This window comes from Ranitomeya imitator, chromosome 8 (genome assembly GCF_032444005.1).
Source record: "Ranitomeya imitator isolate aRanImi1 chromosome 8, aRanImi1.pri, whole genome shotgun sequence".
Lineage (NCBI taxonomy): Eukaryota > Metazoa > Chordata > Amphibia > Anura > Dendrobatidae > Ranitomeya > Ranitomeya imitator.
In genome coordinates, this window is record NC_091289.1 from 125696653 (window position 1) to 125721820 (window position 25168).

Genomic DNA, 25168 nt, shown 5'->3' on the forward strand with positions numbered 1-25168 from the left:
GGTATCGGTGCACTGAGGAGAAGTTGCACAACAAAGTTTGTGGTCCATCTTCCCTTGTTAACCTTGTGAAAATAAAAAAAGTTTGGATCTAAAGTAAATTTTTTGTGAAAAAAGTAAAATGTTCATTTTTTTCCTTCCACATTGCTTTAGTTCTCGTGAAGCACCTGAAGGGTTAATAAACTTCTTGAATGTGGTTTTGAGAACATTGAGGGGTGCAGTTTTTAGAATGGTGTCACTTTTGGGTATTTTCTGTCATATTGACCCCCAAAACTCACTTCAAATGTGAGGTAGTCCCTAAAAAATGGTTTTGTAAATTTTGTTGGAAAAATTAGAAATCGCTGGTCAACTTTTAACCCTAAGGCTATGGGCACACGTAGAATGGTCCACTGCGGATTTTTCCGCAGCGGATTTGACAAATCTGCAGGGCAAAAACGCTGCATTTTTGCTGCGGATTTACCGGGGTTTTTCTGTTTTACAACTGCGGTTTTCTATAGAAGCAGCTGTAAAACCGCTGCAGAATCCGCAGAAAGAAGTGACATGCTGCGGAATGTAAACCACTGCGTTTCCGCATGTTTTTTCAGCAGCATGGGCACAGCGTTTTTGCTTCCCATAAGTTTACATGGTAATGGAAATTCATGGAAAACTGATGTGGAACCGCAGCTGCGGAAATGCTGCGGATCCGCAGCGTTTTCCGCATCGTGTGCACATACCCTTATAACGTGCTAAAAAAAAAAAAAATAAGTTTACAAAATTGTGCTGATGTAAAGTAGACATGTGGGAAATGTTATTTGTTAACTATTTTGTGTGATATGACTCTCTGATTTAAGGGCACAAAAATTAAAAGTTTGAAAATTGCAAAATTTTCTAAATTTTTGCCAAATTTCCATTTTTTCATGAAGTAATTTATGTTCTATAATATTATAATATGTCGCGAAAAAACAATCTTAGAATCAGTGGGATCCGTTGAAGCGTCCCAGAGCTATAACCTCATTTTCAGTGGTCAGAATTGTAAAAATTGGCTTGGTCATGAAGGACAAAATTGGCTCTGCCACTAAGGGGTTAAAATACCACCCTAGAGCATAGTGTAATTTTGTAAAAACACAGAACATAAAGCCTGTGCACACGGCATCTTTTTCAGGGAAATTCGGTTTGGTATCGGCCTGAAAAAGTGCCGCTAAATGCCCCATAAAGTGAACATAATGCACAGAAATGTCAAAATGACCTTACCGTACACACATTCCTTCTCATGTCACATCTTAACAGCTTCACGCTTCGAAAACCCTGAAATGGCTAAGAGAAGAGACATGTCCTCTCTTCAGGCGGCCTCAGTCAGGAAGCCACCCATTCTTTATACCTGACCGTATAGAGTAAAAGGCGGAGCCACCGCAGAATCAGAAGAAAAACTGCCGGTGAAACCGCTTCAAGCCTTGGCAGATGCACTGATGTCTACAAGATGCATACAGCCCAAGAGGCCATAAATTCAACAGTCAACACTTTCAGCATGAAAGGCTTGTTCTCATCTATCCACAACGTCCTCTTTTCTTTGTGGAACAGCAAATACTGATCTATTTCCTTTCCCAACATTGTTTTCCTCCTAGTGATAAGCTCCCCTAGACCTCGCAGACTCATGACCCACAAGTTTTTAGGTGCATGTGGATCCTTTGATCACGCCAAGGTATTTTGTCACTTGCGAAGATGACCTACGCTAAGGAGGAGCAACACTGGTGCTATGGTGCAGTAATGGTGCTATATTTGTCACAATGGCAACTACCAGCATGATCACAGACAATTGAGAGGAGTCTGGGTAAACCCTCTTGTAACCTGTTCTAGGATTAGAGACTTCGGAAATGGTTTTCTTCTCTGCCTACTGCCTATTATCTTTGCGCTATAACCCTACACAAGCTGGAGTCTTGCGAGATCTACCAGTGAGAGCATTGTAAGATGTACAAACACAAACATTCATTGACAGCAATACATTTTCTTGCATATATGCGCAAATATCTACTTAGCTAAAATTGGTTAGTGAGAAAACAAATACAGTACTACAAAAAAAAATGAGGTTGCTAAGACGATGTCAAATGACTGTGTTCCTGCTTTCCAAACCACTTTTCAAATTATAGTTGGCCAAGTGGGTGTTTATCTAAGCTTTTTGTATTATATAACAGAGGTAGGACCATTCTGATACACAGTGCTACTCCTTGTAGACTAGACCAGACCTGGGCAAAGTGCTGCCCGGGGAACGAAACAGCCCAATGATTGAAATCGTGCCCTCCCCCGCCCGCTGCCCATCCGCCGCTCGCAGCCACAGTTCTCCACATACTTTGGACTTAGGCAGTGGTGAATACATTGGTGAAGGATGGCACCACTGGCTCCATATTACATTAATCAGCGTGTGAGCCAGCACTCGCAATGACGTAAATTAATCGCGTCAGCTGTGCACTGAGGACAGTCAGTGCATCGGAGACAGTAGAGACAGAGTGCAGGGGAACAGGAGCAAGGCCAGTAAGTGGTTTGTTTTTTTATGTGAATGGGATATTTGTATGCATATAGGCGGCTGGCTGTGTGGGGCACATGCTGTACGTAGGGGGAGACTACGTGGGGCACATGCTGAGCGTAGGGGAGGCTATGTGGGGCACATGCTGTACCTAGAGGAGGCTACATGGGGAACATGCTGGACGTAGGGGGAGGCTGCGTGGGGCACATGCTGTACGTAGGGGGAGACTACGTGGGGCACATGCTGAGCGTAGGGGAGGCTATGTGGGGCACATGCTGTACCTAGAGGAGGCTACGTGGGGAACATGCTGTACATAGGGGGAGGCTGCGTGGGGCACATGCTGGATGTAGGGGGAGGCTGCGTGGGGAACATGCTGGACGTAGGGGGAGGCTGTGTGGGGAACATGCTGTACGTAGGGGGAGGCTGCGTGGGGCACATGCTGTATATAGGGTAGGCTAAGTGAGGCAAATGCAGTAAGTAGGGTAGGCTATGTGGGGCACATGCTGTATCTGGGAAGCTATGGGACGGCACATACTGTATATATGAGGCTATGTGGGGGCTCATACCAGATATAGGGGTGCTGTGTGCAGGCTCATAAGGTATACAGAGGTATGTCAACATATTTAATTCTGCTAAATATTAAGTCATACAATGAATATGAATATAAAAGAATTATAATATGTTAATATGAATATTGAGCAGAACAGTCACGGTGTTTGGTATAATTAATTGCCCACCCCTGGATTAGACACCAGACAAGCCATCGTACAAATACCCTCAAGTGTTCATAATTCCAAAGACACAACAGAGGATAAAATGAGTCTCCAACAAGGTTAAAAGCAGAAATAAAGATGACAGAATTCCACTGACATACCTCCTCAGAATAGTGGTCAGATGGCAATGGAGGATAGTCGCACTGCTCTATCTTCTTACACAAGGAGTACAGGTTCATTTTGTCTCCATAAAAAGGACTTTGCAATGCTGCCATCTATAATAAATCAAAATAAAGAGTTCATACATCCATTTCTTATTCAGTATAAGACACGGACAAAATATAAGCCACTCATGAAAATTACATTAGTTGTGACTTTTTTTTTTCAGTAAGTAGAAAGACAATTTTGCGTTGCATCACTACAACCATGTGTAACCTTGGCCTTTTTGGCTTTAATTACTATTAATAATGTTTTTTGCGTTCCTCATGGTGTTCTCTGTATAATTTCTAGGAGACCGACTCTCAGGATCCTGCTTAAAATGCAGCAGACTACGGTTAAGTTCCCACAAAGAGGTTTTGATACCACAAATTTTTGCTTTGCTGAAAATGCATCGTCTTACAATTCCGTCAAGGCAGATGGGATTCATAGAAACCTCATGGCCACTGGGCTTTTTTTTCCCAGTGTAAACTGACCTGCGGTGCATGTTTGAAATCTGCAACATGTCAATTTCTCTTGTGCGTGCACTGAGGTTTATATGCAAATTTTCCACACTAAATTGCATTCAATACATTGGTTAAAAAAAACCACATGTAATCCGCACATGACTGCATCAAGGTTTTGTCTAAGCTAAATACCAGGAACAAAATCAAGGCAACTTTATTAAAAAATAACATGCCAAAAAGACAAAGCGTAGCTGTAACAACATGATAAAAAAGAATTTAAAAACACAAGTAACCTAATTTATCTAACAGCTGAACAAAATCTGCAAATTAAAAACCCAAATACTCATCGTGGGAACGTAGGTTGGACGAGGTCTTGAAACACTGAAGATGCAAGGAAAAAAATAAATACAAAGGAGAACTTTAATGTGAATGCTACAATATTTTTGTGTATTCCTTATGTTTAGTGTTCCTTAAGTTGGTTTGAGAGTAGATCTAACAGGTTTGTTTCCATGTAGAGCACCCATGAACAGCAAGAAATCCACCCAACGCAAAAAAAAAAAAAAGAAAAACACACTACACCTACACAAGGGTATTTGTTATAAAAAAAAAACCCCACAACAACAACAACAAAAAACACACAATTAGTAACACGGCATCCGGAACCACCCGAACTATGAAGCGGTCATATCATTTGTGCCATATGATAAACACGATAAAAAGATAATAGTCCAACAAAAGAAAAAAATGAAGTGCACTTACCCGTATATGCTGGTCACAATACTTTATTCGGACATGGTACAAAAAGTGCAGGGAGGGATGTGAAAAAAGCGGACAACGATCGTTTCGTGCCTCAGCACTTCAACGGGTCCAAACCCGGGTTTTTTTTGGAACCATGTCCGAATAAAGTATTGTGTCTCACCCTTTATCTGTGGTGGCTGGGCAGTGTGGAGGTTGGACCTGAAATGTCTATGCCTGGACCTGGTCGACCTTTATCCTTGCTTGCCCCTCTGGCACCATGGGAGTGATTCAGTAATGCTCCAGGTACAGCTTGCATTTAATGTGGTCTTGCTTTTAACTCGTATAGGAGGCCTTTATGGCAAAGCAAGTATAAAAAACGTAGTGTAGGACTGCCCCATTATGAGAATGCCGTGACGTGGCGGGGTAGCTCAAAGAATTGATCAATTGTTGGCTAAATGTCTCATTTTGAAAATACAGTTAGAAATCAATATGTGCATTTGCACTTTATGTATTGCGTTTTAACCATAGGCTTCTCCCCTCTTTTATAAAGAAAAATGGTGTCACTGAAAACGGCAACTCACTCCCCTCCCCAAAAAATTTTTTATATATAGCCCACACCCAGCTTTGTGAGAGGGAATATAAACAAAGTTACACAGCTCAAAATATAGTGATTAAAAAAAGGAACAAAACAACACAACAATCTTTTTTATAGTGTGCAAAAGTAGCAAAAAAATAATAATGGAACACTGGTATAACTGTATAATCATTCTGACTAGAAGAATAAAGCTGTCTTATCACATATACTGTATGGAGAATGGCATAAAAAAAATCCTATACTGCTGTTTATGCATTTATTTCTGCCTCTAAAAAATCTGAATAAAGCACGGTCTATATTTATCCTGTGACCTGAACTAAGCACTTACAGCGAGTTTCATTTTTTTTGTCTAAAACTCTGAAAAAAGAGAATTCTGACAAAACCCTGAATGTGACCATCCCAGAATGCCGCAGGTGGAGCCACTTGGACTCCGTATGGCCTCTGTGCCTACAGTGTCCGGTGTGTTTAGGCAGGCACGAAAGTGTAGAGTCCCAGTAACTCCGCCTGCCTCATAGTGAATAGTTCTGTCAAAGTTCCTCTTTGAATCATGGTGTTCTCAGATGACAAACTCCGATGTCTCCAGTGTAGAGCAAATATGAACACAGCCTAAAAAGCAAAAAGTTATTTACTCCAAAATGTTACTTCAAGTCCTCTAACAAAAAACAAGCTCCCACTTGGGTCAGTTATCTGAAATAGGGGATTTCTACAGTGCTAACTGCGCAATTTTAATTTATTTTTCATTTCACTTTGTTAACCCTTCAGGTGCTTCCCGGAATTCAACTCCCTGGATGTGGTTTTGAAATAATTGAGGGGTGCAGTTTTTAAAACAGGATATTGTTTGATGGTGTTCCGACATATAAGCTTCTTAGTCACTTCAAAACGGAAGGGATCAATAAAAAAAAAAAAAAAAAAAAGGTTTTGTAAAATGTATTGAAAAAAGTGACAAATTGCTGAATTTAAAAGGGAATCTGTCACCAGTTTCTTGGGTTACCAGGTAAAAAGATCATTCAATTTAGTGTCCCCTATGCATTACACAAGTAATGACTCCCCACGTAAGATCCATAAATACTGTTTTTATTCCTCCCGCGCTGTATGTAAATATGCTCGGTCCGGTCCGATGGGCGTGACTTATTGTCTGTCTCCCCCCACTCCTCGGCTTGCTGTACGTATTAATTTCTGTGAATATCACAGATCTCGTAGCGTTTCCGCGCGTGTGCATTCAAATGGCATCTCGCACGTGTGCAGTATGCTTTGCTCAACTGTGGGGAAAGCATAAAATCATTACTGCGCATACGCCATTGCTTTCTATGGCCCGGAACAAGTAGACGTTCGGGCCATAGAACGCCATGGCGTATGCACATGTCAGAAATAAAAAATGTGGTTGCTTAGGAAAGTGAAAATTGGCTCCAGACAGAAGGGTTAAACAACAAGGAACAAGATAACGAAACAGCTAGTCAAATATTTGCTCTCATGAAGTCTCTTTATAGTAGGCTTAGATACTGAAACATCCACTTCATGGAGAGTGTTCTTCACTTGAGTATGTTGTGAAGGGGTTTTCCTTCACCATTGAAAGGTTTCTGCGATCATCCACCACTGTTGTCTTCTGTGGCCGTCCAGGACTTTGGGCTCCCGAGCTCATCAGTGTGCTCTTTTTTTTTTTTTTTTTTTACATACTGTACTGTTGATTTGGCCACTCCTAGCATTTCTGCTCTCTCAGATTGATTTTGTTTGTTTTTTTTTCACTCAAATAATGGCCTGTTCCTCTTCCAGCAAGATCTCCTTTGACTGCATATTGTGGGTTCATAGCAACAGCTTCCAAATGCAAATGCCTCACCTGGAATCCGCTCCAGACCTTTTACCTGCTTAATTAATGAATAACGAGGGAAAGCCCAAAATTGAATAACTGTCCAATTAATTTTGGCTCATTTAAAAACAGTCAGCTACATATTACAGAGCTGTAATTCTTAAACTAAAATAGATATAAAATGTGCCTTTTATTTACAGCTAAGTCGGCATTTATTTAGAAGATATATTAGGTAGGTGCCTTGTCTATACATAATTATACAGTTTAAAGGGATTGTAAATATATGTCATCTCACATCGTCACATCAGTCCAAGGATAAAACAATATTGTTTTCCATAGGGGATGTGTTTGTACTTCAATTAAGTGTTTAACTACTGAATGTTATTGGCATTTCATTAGGAGCGGACAGTGCAATCCTTACACATAGTAGACAATTATATGAGTCGAGGGAGAAAGAACAGTACCAAGGAGGCAATATAAGCAGCAGTGTTAAGTGCCAAATACAGTATGCTATTTTTAACAAAGTGTTACCAATGTCGTAATGAGATTGACAAAGTGTCTTACATGCTTTATACATCAGATTACAATTAAAACATGCTTTCCTCCCCGGTGCCTAGTAACACCTTACAGTTGTCGCCACCTGCAAGCATTTCATGCCACTTAGATTTAGATTATAAAAGGTGTCATGACAGGTCAAAACAACAAGCCCTAAATCAAACTCTTTATGCCAGAAAGCTAGCATAAAAAAACTTTGATAAGTAGCAACATTTTTGTGCAAAACGGTGAGAACTTGCTGTTTTTGTGCCAGTTTTGGGAAGTACCGCCAAAGTGGGCAGAGCTAGAAGACTGGTCTGGGTGTGGCTGTGCCTGCAGGTCAAATTCTTGGGAAGTGGAGGCGGTTTGAATCAAGAAATGTTACTGCGGTCAGAAATATTGCTGGCAAGGCGAGCGCCACTGATAAGATGCACCGAATTCCTTAAGAGGCGAGCGTCTCCATTAATTTTATACAGTCCTTTGAGAAAGTATTCAACCCCTTGTCTTTTTACCCATTTTATTACATTACAACCGGCGTTCAAACATTTTTGCATTTGATTGTGATGCATCAGCACTAAATATAATTAAATTTATAGGATCAAATAACTAAAAATTGGCATGTGCACACGTATTCACCCCTTTTGCTATGTAGCCTCTAAACATTTCTGGTGCAAGTGATTACATTCACAAGTCCCATGCTTAGTGGGAAATAGTGCAAAGGCTTTGATGAATTGGGGCTTAAGATTTCAAGAACAAAAAATATTTCTAGACTAAAAGTGTTAAAAGGTCAAAGAAAGGTTAATAAGTAACTAAAATACTGTGAGTAGCATATACTAAATGTCATATGTCTTTATGTGAGCAAAAAGGAAAAAGGGAGGTTCCGTGGTGCTGTCCGATTAAAACCACTTTCTTGGCTGCTGTGTTAAAACTGCAGTAAACAAGAAAAATGATTAAAATGAAAAATGTTGACAAAGGTAAAACAAACTCTTTTTCGGTCTTGTACCAGGACCTTCCTCGGTTATAATAGTATGAACCATTAAATCTGAGGAAGGTCCTGGTGAGGGACCAAAAAAAGCGTTTGTTTTACCTATGTCAACATTTATTTTTATTGTTTTTGTCACCACGGTTTTATCCTGGTTTTAACACTGCAACAATAAAAGTGGTTTTAGTCCAACAGCGCCACCGGACTTTCCATTTTCCTATTATTCTTGTCCACGGACGCAGGAGGTAATCCGCATAGAAGCCGGCGACAGTCTGCACATTACTGTGCTTGGTTGCATAGCGCACCACGTGAGCGCTTACATTTTTCATACTACCTATATCAGTTATAACAATGTCATACATGGAAGCACTATAGTACTTCTATATACAACAAAAAAGTAGTTCCATCAATATGCACTTTTAGATGATACAGGGTACAGCAGGACATTACATCCATAACTTACAGAAGATCTCTAGGCCAAATGAAATGTTATAAAATGTTTGGAGCTGAATCATTAAACGGAATCTGTCTGCAGGTTTTGCTATGTAATCTGAGAGCAGCATAATGTAGAGCAAGCAAGCCTGACTAAAGTGATATGTCACTTACTGAACTGCTTTGTGCAGTTTGGATAGAATCCCTGTTTTATGTGTTGTAGATGTAGCAGAGGTCTGAATGCTGAGCTGTGTATAACCCCATCCACACCACTGATTGGCAGCTTGCTGACAACTGCAAAGTACAGTGTACAATCAGAAATGGGGGCGAGGTTACACAAATGAACCTGACTGCTGTGCACATGAGACCTAGTCCTGCAGTGATAATCTCCTGCTGATAAAACACTGATTATATTGAAACTACAACACATAGTCCATAGGTGACATCCCTGGAATCCAGGTATATTGCCCTACATTATTCTGCTCTCAGATTAAATAGCAAAAAGCCTGCGGACAGATTCCCTCTAAAGTGGCACTAATCAAACTTTCACATTTTGAAAATAAATTTAATTTGAGAAACTTTGCTAGTGTTTGTAAACGTTATTTCAGGTTCTATTTTTAAACATTTGCTTGTTTAGGTCAAACAAGACTCCAGCTAAGGCTTCTTTCACACTTCCATCGGTACGAGGCCGTCACAAAGCGTCGGCGCAACGTACCGACGGACAGTGGTGATTTTCTGCACAACGTGGGCAGCGGACACAGTGTTTCAACGCGTCCGCTGCCCATAGTAAACTCCCCGGGAGGAGGGGGTGGAGTTACGGCCGGGCATGTGCAGTTTAAAATGCAGGACACGACGTACGAAAAAAACATTCCCTTGAACGTTTTTTCGCTGCGACGGTCCGCCAAATACCAACGCATCCAGTGCACGACGGACGCGACGTGTGGCCATACGTCGCGATCCGTCGGCAATACAAGTCTATGGGAAAAAAACACATCCTGCAGGCACATTTGCAGGATGCGTTTTTTTTCCCAAAACGACGCATTGTGACGGATCTAAAAAGACGGAAGTGTGAAAGTAGCCTTAGATGAACTATGTTGTCAGATAATGGACTAAATAGGCTAAACCTATATGTCGTACAGGGGAATGCAAATTAAATAGATTGGCAAGTATATGTGATACCTATTACATCAGTATTTCTGTCCGCTCCACACCATTACACCGGTGAAAAAAGGATGAGGTCAGAGAGAAAGCTGCAATAATGGACAGCATATGTGAATGAGGTTTTGAAAACTTTGATAAATCTACATGTAGCGGAAAAATAATATAGACACATCCCACAATGGACAACAATAAGATGGGTCTCACACACATACTAAATAGTATAGTGCTAGGGATAATACCCGTACTAGAGATCCTTCAAAGTACTCTAAGACACTCCGAAATACCATAGAGAAAACCTGAGAAGAAACACATGGAGTACATGTCCCAAAGTGTAAAAATACGTTTTTATTTATACCAATATTAAAAACACAATAATAGAATCATAACATATACAGAGTACACAATAGGGGAAAACTAAGGATGGCACTGAAAGTGTTAAAAGGACGGAAGACCCCCATACGTCACTACTTCGGCTTTCTAATGTAAATGCCATAAAGTGCAGATTTTGGGGTAAAGACGCCACCATATCTAACAGTCCGCAAGTGAGCAACTACATCTCCCCAAGTGGGGTGCCGTTAACCACAAAACGGCCTATATCATATTTAAAGCGGTTAAATGGCTCTTACCCATATACTCGGTCTCCGGTCTTAGAAGGGGGTCACCGCCGCAGCCCCAACGCACGTTTCGCGTTGGCTTCGTCTACAACGATGCCGAAGTCCCCGGGTAACCAGGGTAAACATCGGGTTACTAAGTGCAGGGCTGCGCTTAGTAACCCAATATTTACCCTGGTTACCATTGTAAAAGTAAAAAAAAAAAAAAAAACACTATACTCACATTCCAATGTCTGTCACGTCCTCCGCTGTCAGCTTCCTGCACTGACTGTGTCAGCGCCAGCCGTAAAGCAGAGCACAGCGGTGACGTCACCGCTGTGCTCTGCTTTACGGCCGGCGCTGACAGTCAGTGCAGGGAAGCTGACGGCGGGGGACGTGACAGACATCGGAATGTGAGTATGTAGTGTTTTTTTTTTTTTTTAACTTTTACAATGGTAACCAGGGTAAATATCGGGTTACTAAGCGCGGCCCCGCGCTTAGTAACCCGATATTTACCCTGGTTACAAGTGAACACATCGCTGGATCGGCGTCACACACGCCGATCCAGCGATGACAGCGGGTGATTAGCGACCAAAAAAAGGTCCTGATCATTCCCCAGCGACCAATGATCTCCCAGCAGGGGCCTGATCGTTGGTCGCTGTCACACATAACGAGATCGTTAGCGGGATCTTTGCTACGTCACAAAAAGCGTGACGTTGCAATGATATCGTTAATGAAATCGTTATGTGTGAAGGTACCTTAAGCAGCATTAGTTAGCATTATTGACAGAACTTCTTTACTCTTCTGTACAATTCTTCTATACATTGATCAGCAGAGCTCAGCTTGAAGCTTTGGTGTGCCATCAATGGTGATGAATAGAAGGCTGCACCTGTTACCAATGAACCTTCTCAACTATGTGATGCGTGCTCTCTCTACCAACAAAGAAGCAACATCTCCGTTTATAATACGGTAATTGACTTAAGGCTATGTTCACACTAGTGTTTTGACATTATGTTTTTAGAAACAGAGGAACCTTTAATAAGATGTGTAGTAGAGGGGTTACAAGGACACTAAACTTCAGGAGGGCAAATTTCCAACAGATGAGAGAGGATCTTGGTGCAATTAACTGGGACGATATCCTGAGACATAAAAATACACAAAGAAAATGGGAGACGTTTATTAGCATCCTGGATAGGACCTGTGCACAGTATATACCGTATGGGAATAAACATACTGGAAATAGGAGGAAACCAATATGGCTAAATAGAGCTGTAAAGGGAGCAATAAGTGACAAAAAGAAAGCATTTAGAGAATTAAAGGAAGTAGGTAGTGAGGAGGCATTAAATAAATACAAAAAATTAAATAAATTCTTTTAAAAGCAAATTAAGGCAGCAAAAATTGAGACAGAGAGACTCATTGTCAGAGAGAGTAAAAATAATCCCAAAATATTCTTTAACTACGTAAATAGTAAGAAACTAAAAAATGATAGTGTTGGCCCCCTTAAAAATAGTCTGGGTGAAATGGTGGATGAGTATGAGGAAAAAGCCAATATGCTAAATGACTTTTTCATCAGTAATTACACAAGAAAATTCCATGGTGGACAATATGATCAGTGATAACAAAAATTCCCCATTAAATGTCACCTGCTTAACCCAGCAGGAAGTATAGCGGCGTCTAAAAATCGCCAAAATTGACAAATCTCCGGGCCCGGATGTACTGCAGGAGTACTGCAGGAATTAAGTACAGTCATTGATAGACCATTATTTTTAATCTTTAAAGACTCCATAATAACAGGGTCTGTACCACAGGACTGGCGTATAGCAAATGTGGTGCCAATATTCAAAAAGGGACAAAAACTGAACTCGGAAATTATCGGCCAGTAAGCTTAACCTCTACTGTGGGTAAAATCCTGGAGGGCATTCTAAGGGATGCTATACTGGAGTATCTGAAGAGGAATAACCTCATGACCCAGTATCAGCACGGGTTTACTAGGGACCGTTCATGTCAGACTAATCTGATCAGCTTCTATGAAGAGGTAAGTTCCGGACTGGACCAAGGGAACCCAGTGGATGTAGTGTATATGGACTTTTCAAAAGCTTTTGATACGGTGCCACACAAAAGGTTGATACATAAAATGAGAATAATGGGGATAGGGGAAAATATGTGTAAGTGGGTTAAGAGCTGGCTCAGGGATAGGAAACAAAGGGTGGTTATTAACACCTTTCTGCCAGCTGACGGAAAAGTACATCAGTTGGCAGAACCCCCGCTTTGAGGTGGGTTCCGGCGGTGAGCCCACCTCAAAGCCGCAACATGTCAGCTGTTTTGTACAGCTGACATGTGTGCGCAATGAGCGCGAGCGGAATCGCGATCCGCCCGCGCCCATTAACTAGTTAAATGCCGCTGTCAAACGCTGACAGTGGCATTTAACTAGCGCTCCCGGCTGAGTGTCCGGAAGTGCTCGCACCGCTGACCCCGTCACATGATCGGGGGTCATCGGTGCATTGCCATAACAACTAGAGGTCTCCTTGTGACCTCTATGGTTGTTGATGGCCGATTGCTTTGAGCGCCACCCTGTGGTCGGCGTTCAAACCAATCCTGCATTTCTGCTACATAGAGGTGATCTGTGCTTCACCTCTATGTAGCACAGGCGATCGTGTAGTGCATGCTTCTAGCCTCCTATGGAGGATATTGAAGCATGCCAAAATAAAAAAAAAGTGATTAAAAATATTTAAAAAAAAATAAAAAAAATATATATAAAAGTTCAAATCACCCCCTTTTCGCCTCAATCAAAATAGAACAATAAAAAAAAAAATCAAACCTACACATATTTGGTATCGCAGCGTTCAGAATCGCCCGATCTATCAATAAAAACAAAGGATTAAACTGGTCGCTAAATGGCGGAGCGAGAAAAAAAAAACTAAACGCCAAAATTACCTTTTTTTTTGGTCGCCGCAACATTGCATTAAAATGCAATAACGGGCGATCAAAAGAACGTATCTGCACCAAAATGGTATCATTGAAAATGCCAGCTCAGCACGCAAAAAAATAAGCCCTCACCTGACCCCAGATCACGAAAATTGGAGACGCTACGGGTATTGGAAAAAGGCGCAATTATTATTTTTTTTTTTGCAAACTTTGGAATTTTTTTTTTACCACTTAGATAAAAGAGAACCTAGACATGTTAGGTGTCTATGAACTCGTAATGACCTGGAGAATCATAATGGCAGGTCAGTTTTAGCATTTAGTGAACCTAGCAAAAAAGCCAAACAAAAAACAAGTGTGAGATTGCACTTTTTTTTGCAATTTCATCGCACTTGGAATTTTTTTCCCCATTTTCTGTTACACGACATGGTAAAACCAATGGTCTTGTTCAAAAGTACATCTCGTCCTGCAAAAAATAAGCCCTCACATGGCCATATTGACGGAAACATAAAAAAGTAATGGCTCTAGAAATAAGGGGAGCGAAAAACGAAAAAAGCTCCGGGGGTGAAGGGGTTAATGGGGCACACTCGGACTGGGTCGCGGTTAGCAGTGGAGTACCACAGGAGTCAGTATTGGGCCCTCTTCTTTTTACCATATTTATTAATGATCTTGTAGGGGGCATAGAGAGTGGAATTTCAATAATAGCAGATGACACTAAACTCTGCAGGGTAATCAATACAGAGGAGGACAATTTTATATTACAGGATATATGTAAACTGGAAGCTTGGGCTGATAAATGGCAAATGAGCTTTAATGGGGATAAATGTAAGGTCATGCACTTGGGTAGAAGTAATAAGATGTATAACTATGTGCTTAATTCTAAACCTCTGGGCAAAACCGTCAATGAAAAAGACCTGGGAGTATGGGTGGATGACAAACTCACATTTAGTGGCCAGGGTCAGGCAGCTGCTACAAAGGCAAATAAAATAATGGGATGCATTAAAAGAGGCATAGATGCTCATGAGGAGAACATAATTTTACCTCTGTACAAGTCACTAGTTCGACCACACTTAGAATACTGTGTACTGTTCTGGTCTCCGGTGTATAAGAAAGACATAGCTGAACTAGAGCGGGTGCAGAGAAGAGCGACCAAGGTTATTAGTGGACTGGGGGATCTGCAATACCAAGATAGGTTATTACACTTGGGGCTATTTAGTTTGGAAAAACGAAGGCTAAGGGGTGATCTTATTTTAATGTATAAGTTTATGAGGGGACAGTACAAAGACCTTTCTGATGATCTTTTTAATCATAGACCTATGACAGGGACAAGGGGGCATCCTCTACGTCTGGAGGAAAGAAGGTTTAGGCATAATAACAGACGCGGATTCTTTACTGTAAGAGCAATGAGACTATGGAAATCTCTGCCATATGATGTTGTAATGAGTGATTAATTACTTAAAGAGAGGACTGGATGCCTTTCTTGAAAAGTATAATGTTACAGGGTATATACACTAGATTCCTTGTTAGGGCGTTGATCAAGGCAACTAGTCTGATTGCCATATGTGGAGTCGGGAAGGAATTTTTTTCCCCAATGTGGAGCTTACTCTTTGCCACATGGGTTTTTTTGCCTTCCTTTGGATCAACATGTTAGGGCATGTTAGGTTAGGCTATGGGTTGTACTAGATGGACTTAAAGTCTTCCTTCAACCTTAATAACTCTGTTACTATGTTACCTCACTGATTGTCATAGGATCGGGCTGGGCTCCATTATGTGTCATGTGCATCCTGCCATACTTGTTCTTCCATTCTAAAAAACCTGAAACATAATGGAATCCCATAATAATCAATGGGGTCCCTTCTGCTTTTGATTGAATTAGTTACACAACAAAACCATATTTTGAATTGCATTTGTTCATTCCTATAAAAAAAATACAACAGACGGACGCAATGTCAAAATGCTAGTGGGAATGTAGCCTTAAAGGGGTTGTCCACTACTAGCACAACCTCAAACTAAATGTTCGGCCCCGAGAAAATAATTATACCTATTCTCACCTCCCGTGCTGGCTCTGTTCCAGCGGTATTGTGATGTGGTGTACTGACACATGATGCCCGGCGCCCAATCAGCTCTGGCGTCACTGTCCCCGCCTTCGGGCAAACTGAACAAGAGGAAGTCCGGACTACAGGCGATGTCCGACTTCCTCTTAATGTTCATTTCGACAGGAGGCGGAGACCGTGACCCCAGCGCTGATTGGGTGCTGGGCATCATGTGTCATTTCACCGCATCACAGCCTCAGGACCGTTAGTGCCGATACCGCTGGAACAGAGTCAGCAAAAGAGGGGAGCATAGGTTCATTTATTTTATCGGGGGCTGAACATTTAGCTTAAGAAGGGGTTGTCCTAGTAGTGGACAACTCCTTTAATAGATACAGGAAATAAGGAGTTCCAAACCATTTAGCATAAACCTAAAGTCTTCTATTTGATATCGCAACAGGTATTTCCCAATACAAAAATGGCTGTGTGAAGAAAGTAGGACAGAGAGCTCAGATGGACAAGGCTTACAATGTGTAGAATAAAATAACCCCGAATATTACAAAGAATAGCTGCTTGCACTTCGCTAATAGATATACAATGTTACCAATGGGAACATGAAAATGGAGAGTTTTAAAAACGTAAGGACAATCTTGCATCCAATAGGGCAAAATATTACTATTATTATTATTATTATTAAAAACAAAATCTGTGAATGTACAGATCCAGGAAGCAAACCCGAATCCAGAATCTGCCATCTATATGTTCAAGTGAAATATTTTTGTCCAAGGGAATTCATTGTGTTTTAGCGCTGCTCTTTCCAACAACTTCCCTGCTATTCCCGAAGTCCCACTGCCTAGCAGTGCCTTGCAGGGCGCTTCTGTCAGTGAACAGGTTAATGTCACACGTTGTAGGTGGGAAGGGAAAAAAAAAATAATAAAATAACACGCAGAACGTCCCCCCGGAGGAGCCAACCGCGACTAGTATATTTTCATGCATCTCCTGCTTTGACAGATGAAAAATGTCAACTGTCCTGTTTTTATTTTGAAGCTTTATGCACTATTCATCTGCTTCATTAGTGTATCTTCCCGACTTCTCTCTGACAGCTGCTCTCTCCCTCTACCTCCCCCTGCCTCCCTCCTCTCCACCTCACTCCCCCTTTTTATTTCTCCTCTCGGCAGCTGAATTTTTCAGGCTAATTTGATCTTGCACACTGAGCCGATCTTGGGGAATGATTGACTTGCTCTCCTGACCTCACGGCCTGATTAGTATTCCTGGGGTGTCGTGGAAGGACAGGATCCCACTGTCTGTCTTTAAGGCTGGTGGCAGTCTTTCTCCCTCTCTTTTGCTTTCTCTCCCCATGCTGTGTTGAAAAGCCACCAACTTACAACCTTGTCAAGAATCCAGTTGCTGAGCTTAACAATAAGACAAAGGGAAAAAATAGCATGTCATACCGACTTTAGCATGTAAAGGTCTGTGTATTAAAAGCAAATCATCTCCTTATTAATTGGACTCATCTTGTTTGCATATCAATTAAAAAAAAATCCAGAATCACTATGTGCAATTTAACTACAAAAAAAAAAAAAAAATCACTTTGAATTTTCATTTCTGCCACTTGATCCTCATTAGTTTCTTCACTGCATTAAGTAGAAACTAGAATAGACTTTTATATCTTAAGGTGTATCATAATTTGCTTGAGTGCAAAGTGCAATTTTTGAAATGGTGACCTGGACTGTACATTGGTTATAATGCATTATTAAGTGGGAGGTATATAAAAAAAAAGATCAGGCATATTGCCAAAATGTAATCTAAGCAAAACAATCACGCAACTGCGCTAAAGGCCTAATGCAAGAACAGGCAATTAATGAAGATTAAAGACGGCTTAAAAGCGAAGGCACACCACTACACGGGTCAATTAGTCTACAATTGGGAAATGAAACGTTTCCACACTGGGAGATGCAAGCACTTAATCCAGTGACCAGTCAGATACCCAGATGTAGAGCCATGTAAGATGACTGTGGTTCATTGTAACCCCAAATAAAAGCATAACCCTTCACATTTAGTGCTGTCACTCATTAAAGAAGCCCTCATCCTCTTCCCATCACAAGTTTTTATCCTGTAGTTACAATTGCTCATTTTGCCTTTTTACTCTGCTAATTCTTCTTTTTTCTCTATTGTAAAGGTACCATCACATTTAGTGACGCTGCAGCGATACAGACAACGATGCAGATCGCTGCAGCGTCGCTGTGTGGTCGCTGGAGAGCTGTCACACAGACAGCTCTCCAGCGACCAACGATGCCGAGGTCCCCGGGTAACCAGGGTAAACATCGGGTTACTAAGCGCAGGGCCGCGCTTAGTAACCCGATGTTTACCCTGGTTACCAGTGTAAATGTAAAAAAACAAACAAACACTACATACTTACATTCCGGTGTCTGTCGCGTCCCCCGGCGTTCTGCTTCCCTGCACTGTGTAAGCGCCGGCCGTAAAGCACAGAGGTGACGTCACCGCTGTGCTCTGCTTTACGGCCGGCCGGCGCTGACACAGTGCAGAGTGCAGGGAAGCAGAACGCCGGGGGACACGACAGACATCGGAATGTAAGTATGTAGTGTTTTTTTTTTTTTTACATTTACACTGGTAACCAGGGTAAATATCGGGTTACTAAGCGCGGCCCTGCGCTTAGTAACCTGATATTTACCCTGGTTACCAGTGAAGACATCGCTGAATCGGTGTCACACACGCCGTTTCAGCGACGTCTGCGGGAGATCCAGCGATGAAATAAAGTTCTGGCCTTCTAGCTCCGACCAGCGATGTCACAGCAGGATCCAGATCGCTGCTGTGTGTCAAACACAACGATATCGATATCCAGGACGCTGCAACGTCACGGATCGTTAGCGATATCGTTGTTAAGTTGTTCAGTGTGAAGGTACCTTAAGTCTCTTTTCCATGCACGAGTCATCCCCGTCTTCCAACTCCTGACCCAGCCACTACATCCCTTCCCCCTGCTGGGGACTTTTGCAGTGATGACTTATGCAAGAAAAGAGACTTCTTGTTTCTACATAGCGCTTAGAAGGATTCAGCTAGTCAGTTTTTAATTATGTGAGGTCATAGACCTAATGGAAAAAAGAGAAGAATTAGCTGGGTAGAAAAGCAAAATGAGCAATTGTAAGTACACAATGCTATATAATATGATAACTGCAATATATTAAAAGGATAACAACTTTGCTGGGAGGAGGGCTTCTTGAAGTGAATGTCAGTTCTGATACAAACTTATCACAGCAAGTCTTGCGGACGTTGTTCAGAACAATTTTGGGAGGGGATCATCAAGTTGGGGCATAATGTGTCCAAGACTCTTGCTTTAGGATATATTCGAATAAAGTCATTCACCAACTCACAGATGTGTATCTACAACACAAAATACAGGTAGAACAACATGGGACTACTGTGGACATTGGCAGCACCAGTATGAAGAGTGCTCAGTTTGTTTTTCCTCCGGCACATGCTAATAGACAAGTCCTACTGATTTTTACATGCACCCAGGTCTATACAGAAGCAATAACACTGGGCGGCACATAATTACAAAGAATGTGTCATAAGGGAATAACCATAATTAAAAGGGGCTTTTCAGTTTTGAAAAACCACGAACCCCTGAGTACAGTTTCTTACAAAACATAACAAAATAAAGAACGCTGTACTCACCCTTCTTTGGTCCAATGCAGTCTCAGGGTGTTTGTCATTGCAGCACATACTGCAACCAATAACCGAGCTCAATGGCTCTACCCTAGCTGACCGCATGAGCACAGATTAGCGCTGATGTCTTTGGCTATAGAGCCGTCAATGTGACAACAGATACCGAGAGCAGTGACAAACGCAGCGCTGGACCCGGGGAGTGAAGTTTAGCTTTCTGGGTTTTTTAATACAAACTACAGCCAGGACAAAGGGTCTTTCCAGAAAACCTCTTTAGTAAAGGACATTTAGTGTCGTTCTGGGTCACATTTTAGAATACTGTCCTTACTGTGCATATAAAGCTGAAAAACTCTGGACCCAAGGTAATATGGTTAATGGGAAAAGAAAAGAAACGCGCCCCTACACCTCAGCAGCGCCCCCACTTAGAGTAGGCTAAACTTCCTGAAACTATGTACTGCCTCTCCCAACAACTCTTGATTTTACACATTTTTGCTCCCCTTCAACTGAATTCACAATGGCCAGAAAAAACCTTCTGAGAACTACCTTACTACATGATTAGCACCCCTGTTTATTATAAAAAGGAAAATATCCTCCTTGAGAAAGAGGGTATAAGTAACAAACGTGTATCATTAGATTTGAATAGAATTTCCTGAAACACTGAGGGAAGAAATATGACCTGTCATTAAAAAAAGAAATAAAGACACAATATAGGACACGGCTACAAGGAACGTCTAGAGGCTGCCATGGCTGACATCTGTCAGCTTCTAGTCCCTGTCTCCTAGTGGTTTCTTCTATCTCCGTTCTCTCAAGCTCTTGACTGATGGTTCCTTTCTCTCCCCAACGATTTTCAATTGATACTTATGTCGCTGTTATCACACTTGATTAAAACAGCTGTTTATTAAACATATATGAACTATGGCATTATTTGTGTTCTATTTACAGCATACGTAATTATAGTCTTCGTCCTATATGAATGCACTTAGATAAACATTTTTAATCAGTTCCTATATACAGGAACACAGTAATTAACCTCAACCAATGATATTAATTACACGGTGTAATAAATATGCATGTAAATGTATCCCAGTATTTGACCATGTAGTTACACTGCCCGAGAAAAGCTCCATATAGAGAGCTGGAATGTAGATGTGTGGGTGATACTCAGATAGAAACACAGGGATTTTTGTGTTACTCACCGTAAAATCCTTTTCTCCGAGTCGTTCATTGGGGGACACAGGACTGTGGGTGTATGCTACTGCCGCCAGGAGGCTGACACTAAGTAGGTATAAAAAAAAAAAAGTTAGCTCCTCCTCCATAGTATACACCTTGCCACTGGCCCTGACAGCTCCAGTTTGGTGCACAAGCAGTAGGAGATAGAGAAAACAAAACAGCATTAGAGCAAAGACAACATGTCTAGAATAATACTATAGTCTGAACAACCCCATAGACAAATAAAATGAATAGGGAGGGAGCTGTGTCCCCCCAATGAACGACTCGGAGAAAAGGATTTTACGGTGAGTAACACAAAAATCCCTGTTTCTCCATCGTCTCATTGGGGGACACAGGACTGTGGGATGTCCCAAAGAAGTCCCAGGGTGGGAAGAAGACTCACTGGAAGAAAACCCCTAGGCACTTACCGCCTATAGGTGTGATACCGCAGCCTGAAGAATTTTCCTTCCCAAACTTGCATCAGCAGAGGCCTGAGTGTGGATATTATAATGTTTAGAGAAAGTGTGCAGGCTGGACCAAGTGGCCGCTTTGCAAACCTGCTCTGCTGAAGCTTGGTGCCGAAGCGCCCAGGAAGCCCCTACCGCCCGGGTAGAGTGTGCCCTGATCCCAGCCGGGATGGCTGCACCCTTGATACGGTAGGCCTCCTGAATAGTGGTTCTTATCCATCTGGCTAAAGTCGATCTAGAGGCTGCGAGTCCCTTTTTATGACCCGCAGGAAGAACGAACAGAACATCCGTCTTTCGAAAAGAAGCGGTCCGAGAAACGTATCTTCTCAGAGCTCTCACCAAATCTAGAGTATGGAGAGCTTTTTCCACCCGGTGTGTAGGCGCAGGACAAAAAGAAGGCAAGACAATGTCCTCATTAATGTGGAATGAGGAGACTACTTTTGGCAAAAAGGAAGGTGCTGGTCTCAGCACCACCTTATCCTGATGAAATTGTAGAAACGGCGCCTGACAGGACAAGGCCGCTAATTCCGATACCCGCCTAATGGATGTTATAGCTACCAGAAACAAATCCTTCCAAGAAAGGTACCTTAAAGGAATATCTTGGAGGGGCTCAAATGGAGGTTCCGGAAGAACACTCAAGACCAAATTAAGGTCCCAAGCTTCTATCGGAGCTTTGTAAGGAGGGACTATATGAGAGACTCCCTGCAAAAAAGTTTTTACTTGCAGATTGGTAGCGATCCTGCGCTGGAAAAGAACCGATAAGGCGGATATTTGCCTCCTAAGGGTACTTGGAGCGAGACCTGAGTCTAGACCAGATTGGAGAAAAGCTAGGACATTAGGAATGGAAAACCGAAGAGGAGGAAGACCCTTCTTCCTGCACCATGAGAGAAAGACTTTCCAGGTGTGGTGGTAAATGCGTGCTGAAGCTGTCTTTCGAGCATTAACCATAGTTGAGGCTACTTTCTGAGAAAAACCAGCCTGGGTCAGAATCCAAGATTCAACGGCCAAGCCGTCAAACGCAGGGCCTCTAAGTTCTGGTGGAATATCGGCCCCTGCGACAGAAGATCTGGCTGCATTGGTAGCTGCCAAGGAACCCCGACGATCAGCAGAACTAGGTCTGCGTACCATGACCTCCGAGGCCAATCTGGGGCGACTAGAATTGTCGGAACTCCCTCTAACTTGATCTTCCTGACGACCTTTGGAAGCAGCGCCAGAGGGGGAAACAGATATGGAAGACGAAATTGGTTCCAAGATAGGACTAGTGCGTCTACGGCAATTGCTCCTGGATCTCGAAACAGTGCAACGAACCTGGGTACTTTGGTATTCGACCCGGTGGCCATTAGATCCACGTCCGGGATTCCCCAGCGTAGACATATCTGCCGAAAAACATCGGGGTGAAGAGACCATTCCCCGGGCGCAAGACCCTGTCGGCTCAGAAAGTCCGCTGCCCAGTTCTCCTTGCCCGGGATGTAAACTGCCGAGATCACAGAGTGATTGTTCTTGGCCCAGCGGAGGACTTGTCCTACCTCGCGCATGGCTGATCTGCTGCGAGTGCCCCCCTGATGATTTACGTAGGCCACGGCCGTGGCATTGTCCGATTGGATCCGCCAGAAGATGGTGAAAGTGCTGCAAAGCCAGCCAAATTGCCCTTATTTCCAACAGATTGATTGGAAGGGTTGATTCCCTTGGGGACCAACGACCCTGAGCCGTGTGCTGGATAAATACTGCTCCCCAACCGAGAAGGCTGGCGTCCGTAGTGACTACCAGCCAATGAACTGGAGGAAAGGCTTTCCCCTGAAGTAGGGACGAACTTCTCATCCACCATATCAGGGATTGCCTGACCCCAGGAGCCAGACGACACCTGAGGTTGAGAGACAAAGGACTCCTGTCCCAGGCTGACAGAAGTGCCTGTTGGAGTGGACGAAGATGGAATTGGGCGAATGGAACCGCTTCTATAGCTGCTGCCATCCTGCCCAAGACCTTCATGCAGAACCGGATTGAATGGAAACTTGGCTGCCGAAGAATTTTTACCTCCTGCCGGAGACAAAGCACCTTGTCCTGGGGTAAAATAGTTAGCCCCCGAGAGGTGTCGAAGATCATCCCTAAAAAAGAGATCTTCCGAGATGGTACTAGAGATGACTTCTTTAAATTGACCAGCCACCCTAGACGAGCTAGGGTGTCCAAAGAGATGTTGACGTTGTCCCTGCATGCCTGAAAAGTTGGTCCTTTGACTAAGAGATCGTCTAAGTAAGGCAGAATGACTATGCCTCGAGAGTGCAGGATTGACACCACTGTTGCCATCACCTTCGTGAACACCCTGGGAGCAGTGGCGAGCCCGAAAGGTAATGCAGTGAATTGGAAGTGTCGCTCGCCTATGGAAAACCGTAGAAATTTTTGATGAGGAGGAAATATAGGAACGTGCAGATAGGCGTCTTGAATATCTATGGAAGCCAGGAATTCTCCCCTTTCCATAGCCGCAATGACCGAGCGGAGAGATTCCATGAATAAAACCCCTTGAACCTTTCTTCCTTTGGAACAGGGACAATGACCCCGTTGGACTGAAGAGACTCGACTGCTCTGAATAAAGCTCTTAGACGGGTTTTTGAACTGGGAAGACTGGACGGAAAAAACCGGCCTGGAGGGAGACAGGAAAACTATTTTGTACCCTGAAACCACCAGGTCTCTTACCCATCTGTCGTGAACAACTGACAGCCAGGACTGATGGAACAGTAGTAGGCGACCGCCTACTCTGTTGGAAGCGACGAGAGGCTGCCTCCAGTCATCTAGCCGAAGATCGAGGATATCTAGATCCCCTAGATCTTGATGGTTGATACCGCATTCTTGCCAATGGATGGGCCCTATAGGAGACCTGGTGCTCCCGGTCTTGGACAGGCCGACTTGGGGACCTGCGCTTGGTGCCGCAGACCACCGGGAGTTACGAAAGGATTTAAATCTTGCTTGAAATTGGCGACAAAAAGGTTGCTTAACCTTTTGTTGAGGAAGGACATTACTTTTACCTCCCGTGGTATCAGATATAAGCTGATCCAATTTTTCGCCAAAAAGACGGACACCTTGATAAGGAAGGGATGTAAGGGACTTCTTTGAAGTAGAGTCCGCCCGCCAATTTCTTAGCCATAGGGCCCTTCTGATAGCAATAGCATTTGCCGCAGCCAATGCTGAACAATTTGCCGCATCCAAGGATGCATTAATCAGATAATTTCCTGCTAAAGATATCTGATTTGACATCTCTATCACCTCTACAGGAAACCCCTTATCCTGAAGAGCCTTAGTTACAGACTCTGACCAAGCTATCATAGCTTTGGCAACCCATGTGGCCGCAAAAGACGGTGCGAGGGCTGACCCTGAAGCCTCAAAGAGAGACCGAGCTAGACTCTCTAGGAGCCGATCAGTCGGATCCTTAATAGACGACCCATTAGGAAGAGACAGCAACGTACTAGAGGCCAAACTGGATACGGGAGGATCCACTGAAGGGGATTCTGCCCACTTTTTACAAAGCTCTGGAGCGAACGGATACCTTGCACCTAGGGCCTTCTGGCCTAAGAAATGTTTATCCGGTCGCTCCATGTGACGTTGGACTAAATCCTCAAACTCAGGATGAGTAGAAAACACCTTATGAGGTTGCTTGAATTTCTTAAAGGACACCTTATGACCAGAAGGTAAGGTGGCCACATCCTCTACTCCCAAAGTCTGGTTAACGGCCTCAATGAGACTGTCAACAGATTCCTGATAACCAGGAGCTTCTAAATCAAAAGACCCCTCTGAGTCATAGTCCGAACCGTGCTCACTCAATTCCGCAGGAGAGGGAGATCGAGAGACGGGATTCAAAGATGCTGATGCACCTGACGGACCGGGAGACGCTGTGTGGGATCGTTTCCCCTGTGTCTGCCTAGAGGGAGTACAGCCCCTGCAGGCCGGAGGATCCTGAAAATCGGAGGATCATTCCAAAACAGGCGGATGAATGTCCCTGACAGGGGCTTGAAGGGACTCAACCGCCTTTGTTAATGATATGACCCACTCAGGGGGAGACACTGCCGACCCAGGTACAGGCACACCCGGCAGGATAGCCGACGGGGAAGCAGACAGGGTAGCAGACGGGGGCTCCTGCACGCGCTCGGAATCACAAGCCTCACAGA

General features: G+C 43.1%; 1 protein-coding gene across 3 annotated transcripts in view; it reads right to left on the minus strand.

Moving 5' to 3' along the window:
* Positions 1–25168, minus strand: part of NEK7 (NIMA related kinase 7) — a 174431-nt gene that overhangs the window by 7298 nt on the left and 141965 nt on the right. For all 3 annotated transcript variants that reach the window (XM_069737336.1, XM_069737337.1, XM_069737338.1), the window contains one exon: positions 3369–3482. In XM_069737336.1, the coding sequence (XP_069593437.1) occupies positions 3369–3482 (114 nt within the window). The remainder of the gene's footprint in view (positions 1–3368; positions 3483–25168) is intronic.